This window comes from Lycium ferocissimum, chromosome 5 (assembly GCF_029784015.1).
Source record: "Lycium ferocissimum isolate CSIRO_LF1 chromosome 5, AGI_CSIRO_Lferr_CH_V1, whole genome shotgun sequence".
Lineage (NCBI taxonomy): Eukaryota > Viridiplantae > Streptophyta > Magnoliopsida > Solanales > Solanaceae > Lycium > Lycium ferocissimum.
The window spans coordinates 54,497,888-54,514,643 of record NC_081346.1 but is presented as its reverse complement, the minus strand read 5'-3'; the positions used below and the strand labels follow the sequence as shown (position 1 = coordinate 54,514,643).

Sequence of the window (16,756 nt, the reverse complement as noted above, 5' to 3'; positions counted from 1 at the left end):
GCCATTTACCATGAAAATGGTCATAAACTTTCAAAATATCTCTCTGTCATAAAACTGGAAAGATCCATGTAGTCACAACACATGTTTTTTGGGACTTTCTAATATTGAGAAGAACCATACAACTTTAAAAACATCTGTCTTGTTATCAGAAGTTCAAAGGAGAAAATAATGCTTTTCTATTTTCAAAGGTAATAGGTACTTGAAATTAAAACTTTCCATGGAAAGGTCCTCTCCACTTTCTGCATCTCAGAGGAATGTTGATTTAGTTTCTACAGGATTAATGTTTGGAGTAGGATTCGATTTTCTGATAGCAATCAATTTCTTAGTTGTTCGCCGCGAAAAGTATCCAGAATTCTCATTTATTCCAAACACAAAATACTATCGTTTTTACGTGTAGGTTGTATCAACTTTCCTAACAATCTAACTTATGTCCAAATTAATATTTTCTCTGTATCAATCTGGCATGAGGTATTTAATGGAACACAACAACGATAACAACATATCTAAAATCTTTTTTTATTTAATTGAACACTAAGTTTACAATATATTTCTTTTTAAAATTTATCTTTAAGATAAACCTGATATTACGGAGACAAATCCGTGATTTTAAGAGGGTATTCATTTTAAAAAAGATATAAAATTTTATAGTGGCATCAACATGAACTAAAAGATTAATTAGTTACATTTTTATGGAGTAAATTGTTTTATAATTATAATGGCATCAAAGAGATGCATAGTTACAAAAGAGGAGGAGATATCAACTCATCTTAGCTATAATGTTTTTTTATTTCTTTTGCCTTTTGGGACTTAGGTAATTAGAATTAAAGGAAGAAAGTCATTAATGTAATATAAAAAAGAAACATGTTTTTTGCTTTTGGGTAATTAATTATAGCGTAAAAAAGGTTTAGAATAATATAAAAAGGAAAGTTAAAAATTTAACTTTAGAAAGAAAAAAAAAAAAAAAAAACGTCACGCAGGAGCTTAGGGTTTGATCCGAGACCTTGAGTAAATAAACACAGACCTTAACTAGTTCTCCACTCCTACAGCTTTGGCCAATTGTTCCTTCGGCTAATAGTATATATATTTCTTTTAATTATACATAATATATCGAGTTTAGTAAGGAACGCGTGTTGCGTGACGTATTTTATACGTAAATTCGCCTGGATATTACTTCCTTCGATTCATATTATATGGTGTTTTAGATTTTGCAAATTATTTAACATAAATAATTTTTTACATATAATCAAGATTCGAGAAGATATTAGTTTCTTTTCCAATTTACTCTTATTTAGATTAGTGAGTTTTCGAAATTCAAGAAATTATATTAATCTTTCTGCTTATTTTTTCTTGTTCTTAATGATTTTGACGCCTTTAAAGAATAATGAAATGTATATTTTACCTAATATTCATATCGGTGGTGTGTAGGCTCAATAGACTTGTGAAATGTTTTGTGAGAATTAATGTTGAGTGTAAAGCCAAGAAAAAAAGATATCTTCAAAATAAATGATAAATTTTTTTTTTTTTTAATATAGCCACAAGAAAAAAAATGAGCAAAGGAGTAATTAAGTATTATTTATTCAAGGGACATATGTTTCCAATGCTTTGTTAACCGCTGATTTTGATGATCTATACTTTATTTTTCCAGTACTCATTACGTCATCTTTCTTAGAAAGATGTAAACTTGATGAAGGGCAATTTAGTGAAAATATATGGTACTTAAGGGATAAGTGAATTTCTCAAGGGGTTGCTCAAATATAAAATACTTTGGGCGTAGATGTTGGACAGTATTTCCTCTTTTCATTTTTATTTATTGTAATTTTGGTACGCTTATTTGCTTGTATTTATTTTGCTGATTTTTCAATTGCTGAACTTCTCTACATTAGTTTTCTGGCAATTAACGTTCTGCCCTTAATCTTCCTCCTTTATCCTCTTCCCTTTCAGGCTCTCACTCCAATACCATCCAGACAAGAACAAAAATAAGAGTGCACAAGAGAAATTTGCTGAGATTAATAACGGTATAGCAACTTCTGATCCCTATCTTCCTTTCAGCACTCTCTACCAATTAAAGGAAAAGGAAAGAAAGAAATAACGAAAGAAATTTAGTTGAGGAAGCTAAGAGAATTGCTTTTGTTATTTTCTCTGAACTTCTTGCTAAATTTATCACTAGATTCTGAGATTCAATGATGCATTGTTTTACTTTTCTTTTTTGTGGTGCTTGGTAGGTTTTGATTTCATATGCTGTCTTGATTAAAGGTTAAATTCCATACAATCTGAGTTATCTTGATGTAACTAGTTATAGCATGCACTTTCATTCTCTGGGTGTTTGCTTGCATTGATGATCAATATTTTTAACTAGCCGTATAATATGTCTATCAATTTTCAGCTTATGATATCCTGTCTGACGAGGACAAGAGGAAAAACTACGACCTATATGGAGATGAGAAGGAGCTCCTGGATTTGATGCTGGTGGTGCTGGAGATCATGGTGGATATACATACTTCACAAGTGGTGGACCAGGACAAGTGGGTTTAACTTCGGGCCAGGTGGTATGGGTGGTGGACAAGGAGTGTTCAAAATCATTTTCATTTTCCTTTGGTGGTCCTGGCAGCCAAAGCTCTTTTTTGTGCTTTGGTTTAGATGATATATTTTCCAACATGTTTGGGGGTGGTATGGGAAGTGGAGTCAATTTGGGGGTTTTGGTGGCTTTGGTGGTTCAGGCAGGTCTCAGTCTAGAACCAGGAACTCTGCCAAGAGCATCCTTCCATAAACTCTACAAATGTATAAGAAAGAAATTTCTGATAAAGGAATGACTTGGCTGTTACTATCTCACACATCTACATCAAGAGGTATCCAATATTATGAATCTGTCATTGGAGAAGTTGCAAACTCACTGGATGGGGCAATGAAGGTATGCATAATTTTGCTTACATCATAGTTCTTTTAGGCATTACCTGTATTTCCACTGATGTGTGTGCTTTTACGTGTGACAGGTGGGGAGCATAAACTGTGAAACTGATGCATCTTTTTACAAGAGTCTTGGCATATATCCTCGCAATGCGCCAATATTGTTCGTGTATTCATTAAAATCAAGTGGGAATGGTGCTTTAGTGGAGTACAGTGATGATTTAGATGTGAAAAGGGTGAAAAGTTTTTGCCATGAACATCTTCCTAGATTCTCAAAGCGAGTAGATTTGGGCCACTTTGATTTTGTTTCCCAGACTGTTGGAGGTTTACCTAAAGTGATGCTTCTCTCTACAAAGAAAAGATACACCAGTTATTTGGCGTGCTCTTAGTGGCTTGTATCAAAATCGTTTTGTCTTCTACGATGCACAGGTTGGTTCTCTTAACTTTGTTAGGATATATGACTAAACTTTCTCTATATGAATAGTCAAATATTGTTGCTTGAATTTCAGTTTGAACTTAATTGCACTTTATTCTTTGTAATTTTTTCACTAAAGCCGGTGTCTTGTTTAATAGGTTCGTGATGCATCTGATCCTGCTGTCCAAAGGTTGGGAGTTGATGCTCTTCCTGCCATTGTTGGCTGGTTATCCAATGGGGAGAAGCAGATTTTGCGAACAGGAATTTCTGTGAAAGTTCTAAAGTCAGCAATTCAGGATCTAAGTGGATTACTGGTCAATTTTGAAAAGAAAAATAAGGAGGCAGCTTCAGCACAGAGTAAAAGAGAGCAGAGTGAACCAGATGCTAAGCAAGTACCTGTCCTTACAGGCTCTAATTTCAATGATATTTGCGGGGAGAAAACTCCTGTTTGTGTGATTGGTGTTTTCTGGTCATCTAAGGCAAAGGATAAGCTAGAAAAAGTTCTATCCTCGGTAAGTCATCAACTGCATGAAGTTTGTTCGGTGATTTATGATTTACTCTGCTATCTAGTATGAAAAATAATGATTTAACTGATTTGCGATTCAAATGTTGCCATCTTTTAGGTCTCTCAAAAATCATTGTCAAGACGACGGAATACAGCCTATAGCTCAAGAGATTCAGTTTCGTACGCACTTTTGGATGCAGCGAAGCAGCGGTCTTTCTTGAACGCGTTTGAAAAATCAGGATTTAAATCATCAGACAAGGTCCTTCTTGCGTACAAGCCGCGGAAGGGTAAGTTTGCAGTTTTAATGGGGAAGTTACTACTGAAGAAGCAGAGAGTTTCATTAGCTCCGTTCTCAGTGGGGACGTACAATTTTTCCAACACCAGACAGAAACCTATAGCAAAGTGAAAAATAGAACTAACTTTAGTGGAAATGAAAAATACTGAGATATGGAATACATGTACAGCCAGTGCTTCAAGGTAGCTCCTTATTTTTTGTTCATTAAGCCCTTCGTCATGAGCTGGTCTTCGGAAGAAGAAGATTTTGCAGCAAGCTGATTAACCATTGCCGGAGTGGGGTTCTTTTTTCGTTTGATAAAAAATGCATATTATAGCAGCATACAACTGAACTTACTGTGTAGCATGTATGTTTTGCCAATGTTTCTATAGTCTGATTCTCAAGTTTGTTGCAATTTCTCATTTATAATCTTATATTAGACTAGTTAGACTTGTTACCTTGTCATGGGATAAACTATCGTTCATTTTTTTGATAGTTGTATTAACCATCAGGAGTAAAACATGTTCAGACACGTTTTCTGGTTTAAGCTCAAGAATCCGTGAGAGAAAGATGCCTTAAAAATGATATAATTGCACTGTTGTCCTTGAAAGGGGCTGATCTTTAATTTTTGCCCTTTAAATGGGCTGCTATTTATTTTTTTTGCCTTTAGCAATTAAATTTATGCCTAGCAGGGTATAAGTTCTTTAAGGTGGGAGATATAACTTGTGGGGTATTATAATAATAACAATAATATATTCAGCATAATTTTACAAGCGGGGTCTAAAAAGGGTAGAGTGTATGCAGACCTTTCAAAGAAGAGAAACTAAAAACAATTCGAAAAATAAATAACAAAAGTAAAGAAATAATTTTTTGAAAAGAAACCAAAAACAAGTCGAAAAAGAAATAACAAAAGTAAAGAAACAATTGCAAAAAGGAACAATAGCATAATTATCACAAAATCATACGATAATCGAAGGACAAAAAACACCAGAACAAGAAACTATAAGAGTAATACTACGACTATAAGTATGAAAAGATAAACGCAATGACGCTCGACTATCTATTAATTTTTTATCCTAATCGCGTTGTACCTTCCATAACCTTTTATTTATGGTCATGTCTTCGTGTTGAAAGGCTTGCATTGTATCGTATAATCACCTCTCCCTATTACCAAGGGATTATAAATATACATTTATGATCGGAAAAAATTATTTGCTAAGCAAAAATTAAAGATCAGTCATAAAATATGGGGTAAAAGTGTTAAGACCCCCTCAAAAGTTCATATACTTGGTGGAACTTTATGCACATTGGCGTATAATAGAGGAAATGATCACATTGATCCATTACATTTGAATAGATGAAAATGATTAAAAGATCTCTTGGTTTTTACTTATTCATGTTATTTTTTGGCCATTTACCAGGAAAATGGTCATAAACTTCCAAAATATCTCTCTGTCATAAAACTGGAAAGAACCATGTAGTCACAACACATGTTTTTTTGGACTTTCTTTAATATTGAGAAGAACCATACAACTTTAAAAACATCTGTCTTGTTATCAGAAGTTCAAAGGAGAAAAGTAATGCTTTTCTATTTTCAAAGGTAATAGGTACTTGAAATTAAAACTTTTCCATGGAAAGGTCCCCTCTCCACTTTCTGCATCTCAGAGGAATGTTGTGTTGGGAATAAAATAGACCCGCAAAAATAATATTCGCGGATATTAGTGATAAACGCGGAAATTAATTAAGTTATGGTTAAATCGCTTAAGAATAAAATGCGACAATAATGACACCAAGATTTTACGTGGAAACCCTTGAATAAGGGAAAAACCACGGCCAAGAGGGAAGCATTCGATATCACTATAGTAAGGAATTTTACTGCGTGTAGTAACGAGTATAAATACTCTAAGACCACTACACCCACAAAAGAAAACACTTTTGATTTTAAAACCTTACTACGAAAGTCACCACTCTATTTTTCTATGTACTTTTTTCTTTCGGTCTATGGAATCTTTCTCACTTTTGCTCTCACTTTGGTGTATAGCAAATGATTTTGGTGTTTGGTGTGTTCTTGAGCTGAAAGAGAGCCTCCCTATTTATAGGGATGGAGTGTCTGATTTTCCTCTTGGCATTTAGTTTGGCCGGTGCCAAATTCCCATCTAAAGATTTCATTTGAAATCCTTGCCCTTACATTCGACTTTGCGTTGGACTGCTGCAAACTTCAACCAATAAGAATTCTTGGTTACTTACAATTTCTGAAGCGTTCTATGACGACCACCATTTTTGACTTTGCCATTTTCAAACAATTGCCGTACTTTGAAAAAATACATATCAAGGAAGAAAGACAACTTCCTTTAAATGGTGGTCTGGACCCCCACAAATCTCCCACTCCAGGACCCGTTCCTTTGAAGGAGGGTACAGACCGGCTTTAGTTTGAGTGCATTAAGACAAGTTCCGCTACCGCTTCGAACTTGTCTCTCGATACACAGTAACAACATATCTGCAGATTTCACTAGTGTGAATCTTCTTGACACGAAATGATTAGTTCTCCACAAGCCACGAATCCATGATATCGGACGTCAATGTGTTTTGTTCTCGCATGGTACATGGAGTTCTTGCTCAAGTCTATTACTCACCGTATCAATAGACAAACATACTCGTTCTTTGCGATCGAAGTTCTTGAAGGAATCTCTTGAGCCATATCATCTCTTTGCCCGACTTAGGCAAGCCGCAATATACTTCCGTTGTAGAGGTCGACACACAGCCTGCTGACTTAGACCGCCATGATATAGCTCCCCAAAAAGTAAACAAATATCCGGAGTGGATTTTACGTTATCAAGGTACCCGCCGTATCGGAATCATGATAGCCCTGAAAATTGATTTGATCCTCCAAAACACAAGCATTCATCGAGCTTCCTACTTGGATACGAGTATCCACTTCCCACTCTTCCCAATATCTTTCCCCGGATTTTAGAAATACGCTAACAACACCATTGTACGTGAGCAATATCCGGTCGAGTGCATACCATTGCATACACATTTAAACTTCCGACGGCGGAGGAATAAGGAATCTTGCCATTCTCTCTTTTTCCTCTCGTTGTTGTAGTGACACATCTTTTTGCTCAATTTCGGATGACCAGGAAGAGGCGTGCTAACCTCTTAGCATTCTTCATGTCAAGCGCTCCAAAGACACGTTCTATGTACTTTTTCGTGACAAATAAAGCTTTCTTTCATCTCTCGAACGAGTAATTCTCATGCCCAAAATCGCTTAGTATGACCCAAGTCTTTCATTGCAAAAGACTTACTCAATCGTTTCTTCAACTCGTCAATCGGAAGCATTCTTGCCTACAATCAACATATCATCCACATATAGCGGAAGGATGATAAAGTCATCATGAGAAAATCTTTGTACAAACACACGATTGATCCGGAAGTCTTCTTGTAGCCTTGCTCCCCATACCGTACTCAAACTTCTGTACCACCGTCCGGGAGCTTGCTTCAATCCATATAGACTCTTCTTTAAGTTTGCGTACAAAATTTTCTTTACCTTTTTCCCCGAAGCCCTCAAAGTTGTTCCATATAAATCTCCTCTTCTAAGTCACCGTGAAGAAAGGCACTTTCACATCCATTCGCTCAATCTCCAAATCAAGACTAGCGAAACCAAGAATCGTCCGAATTTTAGGACATTTTCACGACAGGAGAAAATATTTCGTCAAAGTCAATACCTTTCCTTTTGACCAAATCCCTTTAACAACCAATCTAGCTTTGTGTCCGGGCTTCGTGTTCTTTCGCTTTAACTTTGAACACCCATTTGTTCTTCAAAGCTCTCATGCCTTTAGGCAATTTCACCAATTCATAAGTACGGTTCTCGTACGGAGATTTCATCTCATCTTGCGTACGGCTTCGATCCATCGATCCTTGTGCTCATCTTCCATGGCCTCCTCATAACATTCGGGTTCTCCCCCATCGCCGAGTAATACATACTCATTAGGTGAATAACGGAAGAAGGAACATGCCGTCTAGTAGACCTTCTAAGTGGAATATCCGGCTCATCCACGACTTCGTAGCGGTGAAGCATCTACCTCATCAATAGCAAGATCGTTATCATCATCAACACGCGATCTCGGAACATCATTCTCGTGGGCATCACCATCGTCGAGCCCACCAACTTCATCAACATTTGTTTGAGGAACTTGATCAAGATTAACTAAGCCTTCGTAACTCGAAGATTTTTTCTTCTCCGCTTTGTTAATATCTTCAATGGTTTGATCCTCCACGAAGATAACATCACTTAACTTCTCACGACCTTCTTCTCAATCGATCATATAGCACGTAACCAAACTCATCAAGGCCATAACCACGAAGATGCACCGCCTTGTCTTAAGCGATTAATTTTGACCTCTCATCTTTAGGCACATGTACAAAAGCTTTGCAACCAAACACTTAAGTGGTCGGAAACATCCTTCCCATACCAAACTCTGCGTTCGTAACATCACTTTTGCAAAGCAATCAAGCAGGGATAGATTAATAACGTGTGCGGCTGACAACAATGCCTCACCCCAAAAGGAATTCGGCAACTTTGCTTCCGAAAGCAAACATCTAACTCTTTCTATCAAGGTCCCGTTCATCCTCTCTCGCTAAACCATTAGCCGAGGAGTCTTGGAGGAGTCTTGAGTTCGATACCCCGTTGCTTGCGTATTCGTCAAACGGTCCACAATATTCACCACCGTTATCGGTACGAATACACTTCGCCTTCTTTCTGAGCTTTCTTTCAACCGAGGCCCGAAATCGGCGTTAAAGACACCCAACACTTGGTCTTTAGTCTTTAAGGCGAGACCCAAAGTTTCCTCGAGCAATCATCAATAAAGGTAGCAAGTAAAGTACACCCAAAGTCCTTGTCTTCATTGGACCACATAAGTCCGAATGCACCAACTCAAGCAACTCGTCTTTCTTGAAGGATACGAGACTCGTAAAGAAGGCTTCATTTTGTTTTCCAAAATAAAGGTTAGGCCACACTTTTCTAATTTAGCACTTTCGAAATTTGATAATAATTTCTTTTGGCGAACATTTAGTCCTTTCTCGCTAACGTGGCTAAGCCTCTTATGCCATAACGTTGAAGAGCTATTGCTCTCAACCGCATTTACCATATCAACACGGTGAGGCCGTAGTCCAAGATTATAGACCACGACGTTTTTTAAGCCACGAGCCACAATCATGGAACCTTTAGTAAGCTTCACTTTCACACGCACGTACCGACATATCCCCATCATCCAAAACACCAACAGAGATCAAGTGCAAACGAACACGTGGTCATGCTTTACATTGTTTAAAACTAGTTTATTTCCAATACTAGTTTTCAAACAAATCGTTCCAACACACTACCAATTCTAGATACTAGCCTCATTACCCATACTCAAAGTTCCAAAGTCACCGGAGTATAGGATGAGAAAAAATTCCTTCCGTGATGTCACACGAGATGCGCACCATCGTCCACAACCCAAACTTGACTCATCACAAGCAATATTTATCGATCCGCATCAAGGATAGTAACAAGATCTTCGTAGTGACGGTCAACAACACGATTGCCATCTTCTTTGTTTTCTCCTTTATCTCTATTCTCCTTTTTCAAAATCCGTGAGAACTTCTTTGTGTGCCCTTTTTTCCCGCAGTTGATAGCACTCAATATCTTTAAGTCCGTTCGGATTTGCTCTACGATGCTCTCTATTTTTGAGAACCACGATTCTTGCCTCTCCAGCGCGCTCACCAAGACATCGATGAGGAGGAACCTTGAGATTTTCTTCTCATCTCTTCATTTAAAAGATTGCTCTGGCAAGATCCATGAGATCACACCATTCGGAGCGGCATCGATAATGAAGTTCTAATAATTTCTCAAGAATACGGTAGAAACAAGTAGAAATAAGCCTTGAATTTCTTCATCAAAATTAATACCCATAGCGGATAACTGGTTCATGATCCCCTGAAAAATATTCAGATGATCTGTCATTGCGGAACCATCGTGGTATTTTAAACCCAGCATTTGCTTTATCAAAAACATCTTGTTGTTACCAGTTTTCCGAGCATACAAATTTTCAAGATATCCCATGCTAACCGAGTACGGTCTCCCAAATATGGTTCAACACATTATCGTCAACCCACCGTCTAATAAAGCCGCAAACACCGCCGACGCAACAAATTCCACTCTTCATCCGATTTATTATCGGGCTTTTTATTAACAAAGACAGTGTTCATGAAAAATTCTTGACATACAGCAAATCTTCCATTTTGCCCTTCCAAATGGCATAATTTACGCCACTCAAAGTAACCATTCTACTAGTGTTGGCTTCCATCGTTTATCACAAATACAAATACTATTTATTCGAAGACCAAAGTAATTCTTTTCTCGATGTGAAGTTCGATCGTGCGCAACTACGTAGCATACTCGTACGAACCTTGGCTCGATACCACTTGTTGGGAATAAAATAGACCCGCAAAAATAATATTCATGTATTAGTGATAAACGCGGAACACTAAGTTATGGTTAAATCAACAAGAATAAAATGCGACAATATTACCAGAAGATTTTACGTGGGAACCCTTTAATAAGGAAAAACCATGAGCCGAAGAAAATTGATATCACTATAGTAAGGAATTTTACATCTGTAGTAACGAGTATAAATACTCCTAAGACCACTACACCCACAAAAGAAAAACACTCTTTTGATTTTCCCACCTTACTACAAATATCACTCACACTCTATTTTTCTTCACAGACTTTTTTCTTTCAGTCTATGGAATACCTCACTTTGCTCTCACTTTGGTGTATAGCAAATGATTTTGGTGTTTGGTGTGTTCTTGAACTGAAAGAGAGCTCCCTATTTATAGGGATGGAGTGTGCAATTTTTCCTCTTGGCATTTAGTTTGGCCGGTGCCAAATTCCCACACTAAAGATTTCATTTGAAATCCTTGCCCACATTTCTGACTTTGCATTGGACCTGCTGCAAACTTCAACCAATGAGAATTCTTGGTTACTTGCAATTTGCAAACGTTCTGCAGCAGCCCACCATTTTTGACTTTGCCATTTTCAACAACAGCTGCAACTTTGAAAAAATACATATCAAAGGAAGAAAGACAACTTCCTTTAAATAGGGTCTGGACCCCACATGTTGATTTAGTTTCTACAGGATTAATGTTTGGAGTAGGATTCGATTTTCTGATAGCAATCAATTTCTTAGTTGTTTGCCGCGAAAAGTATCCAGAATTCTCATTTATTCCGTAAACACAAAATACTATCGTTTTTACGTGTAGGTTGTATCAACTTTCCTAACAATCTAACTTATGTCCAAATTAATATTTTCTCTGTATCAATCTTGCATGAGGTATTTGATGGAACACAACAACGATAACAACATATCTAGGAATCTTTTTTATTTAATTGAACACGAAGTTTACAATATATTTGCTTTTTCGAAATTTATACTTTAAGATAAGCCATGGATATTACCAGAGACAAATCCAGGATTTTAAGAGGGTATTACATTTTAAAAAAGATATAAAATTTTATAGTGACATCAACTTGGCGAACTAAAGATAATTAGTTACATTTTTTTATGGAGTAAATTGTTTTATAATTATAATGGCATCAAAGAGATGCATAGTTACAAAAGAGGAGGAGATATCAACTCATCTTAGCTATAATGTTTTTTTATTTCTTTTGCCTTTTGGGACTTAGGTAATTAGAATTAAAGGAAGAAAAGTCATTAATGTAATATAAAAAAGAAACATGTTTTTTGCTTTTGGGTAATTAGAATTATAGCAGAAAAAAGGTTTAGAATAATATAAAAAGGAAAGTTAAAAGGCTGCTTTAGAAAGAAAAAAAACGCAAAAAAAAAAAAAAAACGTGCAGGAGCTTGGGTTTGATCCCGAGACCTTGAGTAAATAAACACAGACCTTAACTAGTTCTCCACTCCTACTTTGGTTTGACCATGTGTTCCTTGATTAATATTAGATATATTTCGGGGTTATACACATAATATATCGAGTTTAGTCGAGTAATCATGCGTTCACGTGACCCATATTTTATACGTAAATTCGCCTCTGGATATTACTTCCTTCGATTCATATTATATGGTGTTTTAGATTTTACAAATTATTTAACATAAATAATTTTTTACATAATCAAGATTCGAGAAGATATTAGTTTTCTTTTCCAATTTACTCTTATTTAGATTAGTGAGCTTTTACGTAACCAAGAAATTATATTAAATACTCCCTCTGTTTATTTTTACTTGTTTACTATTGACTTTGCACGCCCTTTAAAGAATAATGAAATGTATATTTTACCATAATATTCATATCAATTGGTGTGTAGGCTCAATAGACTTGTGAAATGTTTTGAAAATGAGGAATTAATGTTGAGTGTAAAGCAAGAAAAAAAGATATGCTAAAATAGGCAAGTAAAAGTGATTTTTTTTTTTTTTTAATATAGTGGACAAGTAAAAAAATGAACAAAGGGAGTAATTAAGTATTATTTATTCAAGGGACATATGTTTCCAATGCTTTGTTAACCGCTGATTTTGATGATCTATACTTTATTTTCCAGTACTCATTACGTCATCTTTCTTAGAAAGATGTAAACTTTGATGAAGGGCAATTTAGTGAAAATATATGGTACTTTTAAGGGATAAGTGAATTTCTCAAGGGGTTGCTCAAATATAAAATACTTTGGGCGTAGATGTTGGACAGTATTTCCTCTGTTCATTTTTATTTGTCATGTATTAATTTGGTACGCTTATTTGCTTGTATTTATTTTGCTGATTTTTCAATTGCTGAACTTCTCTACATTAGTTTTCTGGCAATTAATGTTCTGCCCTTTTAATCTTCTCCTTTATCCTCTTCCCTTTCAGGCTCTCACTCCAATACCATCCAGACAAGAACAAAGATAAGAGTGCACAAGAGAAATTTGCTGAGATTAATAACGGTATAGCAACTTCTGATCCCTATCTTCCTTTCAGCACTCTCTACCAATTAAAGGAAGGAAAGAAAGAAATAACGAAAGAAATTCTAGTTGAGGAAGCTAAGAGAATCGCTTTTGTTATTTTCTCTAAACTTCTTGCTAAATTTATCACTAGATTCTGAGATTCAATGATGCATTGTTTTACTTTTCTTTTTGTAAGGTGCTTGGTAGGTTTTGATTTCATATGCTGTCTTGATTAAAGGTTAAATTCCATACAATCTGAGTTATCTTGATGTGTGCAACTAGTTATAGCATGCACTTTCATTCTCTGGGTGTTTGCTTGCATTGATGATCAATATTTTTAACTAGCCGTATAATATGTCTATCAATTTTCAGCTTATGATATCCTGTCTGACGAGGACAAGAGGAAAAACTACGACCTATATGGAGATGAGAAGGGAGCTCCTGGATTTGATGCTGGTGGTGCTGGAGATCATGGTGGATATACATACTTCACAAGTGGTGGACCAGGACAAAGTGGGTTTAACTTCGGGCCAGGTGGTATGGGTGGTGGACAAGGAGGTTCAAAATCATTTTCATTTTCCTTTGGTGGTCCTGGCAGCCAAAGCTCTTTTGGTGGCTTTGGTTTAGATGATATATTTTCCAACATGTTTGGGGGTGGTATGGGAAGTGGGAGTCAATTTGGGGGTTTTGGTGGCTTTGGTGGTTCAGGCAGGTCTCAGTCTAGAACCAGGAACTCTGCCAAGAGCATCCCTTCCATAAACTCACAAATGTATAAGAAAGAAATTTCTGATAAAGGAATGACTTGGCTGTTACTATCTCACACATCTACATCAAGAGGTATCCAATATTATGAATCTGTCATTGGAGAAGTTGCAAACTCACTGGATGGGGCAATGAAGGTATGCATAATTTTGCTTACATCATAGTTCTTTTAGGCATTACTGTATTTCCACTGATGTGCTTTTACGTGTGACAGGTGGGGAGCATAAACTGTGAAACTGATGCATCTTTTTGCAAGAGTCTTGGCATATATCCTCGCAATGCGCCAAGATTGTTCGTGTATTCATTAAAATCAAGTGGGAATGGTGCTTTAGTGGAGTACAGTGATGATTTAGTTGTGAAAAGGGTGAAAAGTTTTTGCCATGACCATCTTCCTAGATTCTCAAAGCGAGTAGATTTGGGCCACTTTGATTTTGTTTCCCAGACTGTTGGAGGTTTACCTAAAGTGATGCTTCTCTCTACAAAGAAAGATACACCAGTTATTTGGCGTGCTCTTAGTGGCTTGTATCAAAATCGTTTTGTCTTCTACGATGCACAGGTTGGTTCTCTTAACTTTGTTAGGATATATGACTAAACTTTCTCTATATGAATAGTCAAATATTGTTGCTTGAATTTCAGTTTGAACTTAATTGCACTCTATTCTTTGTAATTTTTTCACTAAAGCCGGTGTCTTGTTTAATAGGTTCGTGATGCATCTGATCCTGCTGTCCGAAGGTTGGGAGTTGATGATCTTCCTGCCATTGTTGGCTGGTTATCCAATGGGGAGAAGCAGATTTTGCGAACAGGAATTTCTGTGAAAGATCTAAAGTCAGCAATTCAGGATCTAAGTGGATTACTGGACAATTTTGAAAAGAAAAATAAGGAGGCAGCTTCAGCACAGAGTAAAAGAGAGCAGAGTGAACCAGATGCTAAGCAAGTACCTGTCCTTACAGGCTCTAATTTCAATGATATTTGCGGGGAGAAAACTCCTGTTTGTGTGATTGGTGTTTTCTGGTCATCTAAGGCAAAGGATAAGCTAGAAAAAGTTCTATCCTCGGTAAGTCATCAACTGCATGAAGTTTGTTCGGTGATTTATGATTCACTCTGCTCTCTAGTATGAAAAATAATGATTTAACTGATTTGCGATTCAAATGTTGCCATCTTTTAGGTCTCTCAAAAATCATTGTCAAGACGACGGAATACAGCCTATAGCTCAAGAGATTCAGTTTCGTACGCACTTTTGGATGCAGCGAAGCAGCGGTCTTTCTTGAACGCGTTTGAAAAATCAGGATTTAAATCATCAGACAAGGTCCTTCTTGCGTACAAGCCGCGGAAGGGTAAGTTTGCAGTTTTTAATGGGGAAGTTACTACTGAAGAAGCAGAGAGTTTCATTAGCTCCGTTCTCAGTGGGGACGTACAATTTTCCAACACCAGACAGAAACCTATAGCAAAGTGAAAAATAGGAACTAACTTTAGTGGAAATGAAAAATACTGAGATATGGAATACATGTACAGCCAGTGCTTCAAGGTAGCTCCCTTATTTTTGTTCATTAAGCCCTTCGTCATGAGCTGGTCTTCGGAAGAAGAAGATTTTGCAGCAAGCTGATTAACCGTTGCCAGAGTGGGGTTCTTTTTTCGTTTGATAAAAAATGCATACAATAGCAGCATACAACTGAACTTAATGTGTAGCATGTATGTTTTGCCAATGTTTCTATAGTCTGATTCTCAAGTTTGTTGCAATTTCTCATTTATAATCTTATATTAGACTAGTTAGACTTGTTACCTTGTCATGGGATAAACTATCGTTCATTTTTTTGATAGTTGTATTAACCATCAGGAGTAAAACATTTTCAGACACGTTTTCTGGTTTAAGCTCAAGAATCCGTGAGAGAAAGATGCCTTAAAAATGATATAATTGCACTGTTGTCCTTGAAAGGGGCTGATCTTTAATTTTTGCCCTTTAAATGGGCTGCTATTTATTTTTTAGCAATGGAATTTATGAATAGCAGGGCATAAGTTCTTTAAGTTCTTTAAGGCGGGAGATACAACTTGTGGGGTATTATAATAATAATAATAATAATATATTCAGCGTAATTTTTCAAGCGGGGTTTAAAAAGGGTAGAGTGTATGTAGAAACCAAAAACAATTCGAAAAAGAAATAACAAAAGTAAAGAAATAATTTTTTGAAAAGAAACCAAAAACAATTCAAAAAAAAAAATAACAAAAGTAAAGAGACAATTGCAAAAAGGAACAATAGCATAATAGCATAATTATCACAAAATCATACGATAATCGAAGGACAAAAAACACCAGAACAAGAAACTATAAGAGTAATACTACGACTATAAGTATGAAAAGATAAGCATGACAACGCTCAACTATCTATTAATTTTTTATCCCAATTTGTGTCTTCCATAACCTTTTATTTATGGTCATGTCTTCAGTGAGCTGAAACTGCATTGTGTTCTGTATAATCACCTCTCCCCGATACTTGTGGGATTATAAATATAAATTTATGATCAGCGAAAAATTATTTGCCTAAGCAAAAATTAAAGATCAGTCATAAAATATGGGGTAAAAGTGTTACTGACCCCTCAAAAGTTCATATCTGGTGGAACTTTATGCACATTGGCGTATAATAGAGGAAATGATCCTATTGATCCATTATAATTTGAATGAATTGATTCATTACAATTTGAATAGATGAAAATGATTAAAAGATCTCTTGGTTTTTTACTTATTCATGTTATTTTTTGGCCATTTACCATGAAAATGGTCATAAACTTTCAAAATATCTCTCTGTCATAAAACTGGAAAGATCCATGTAGTCACAACACATGTTTTTTGGGACTTTCTTTAATATTGAGAAGAACCATACAACTTTAAAAACATCTGTCTTGTTATCAGAAGTTCAAAGGAGAAAAA

At 36.1% G+C, this 16,756-nt stretch overlaps 1 protein-coding gene and 1 pseudogene across 2 annotated transcripts; both read left to right on the top strand.

Moving 5' to 3' along the window:
* The first annotated feature begins 217 nt into the window (after positions 1–217).
* LOC132057826 (dnaJ protein ERDJ3A-like) lies at positions 218–4,645 on the top strand (annotated as a pseudogene).
* Positions 4,646–12,921: 8,276 nt separating this feature from the next.
* On the top strand, positions 12,922–15,608 carry LOC132056908 (dnaJ protein ERDJ3A-like). 2 transcript variants are annotated; one of them, XM_059449307.1, is made up of 5 exons: positions 12,922–13,072; positions 13,445–13,971; positions 14,049–14,390; positions 14,535–14,888; positions 15,000–15,608. In XM_059449307.1, the coding sequence occupies exons 2-5, from the start codon at positions 13,612–13,614 to the stop codon at positions 15,285–15,287; spliced, it is 1,344 nt and encodes a 447-aa protein (XP_059305290.1). In that variant the 5' UTR covers positions 12,922–13,072; positions 13,445–13,611; the 3' UTR covers positions 15,288–15,608. The 2 variants fall into 2 exon arrangements, with proteins under 2 accessions (XP_059305290.1, XP_059305291.1); XM_059449308.1 differs by lacking the exon at positions 12,922–13,072 and adding an exon at positions 13,107–13,310.
* Positions 15,609–16,756: the final 1,148 nt, after the last annotated feature.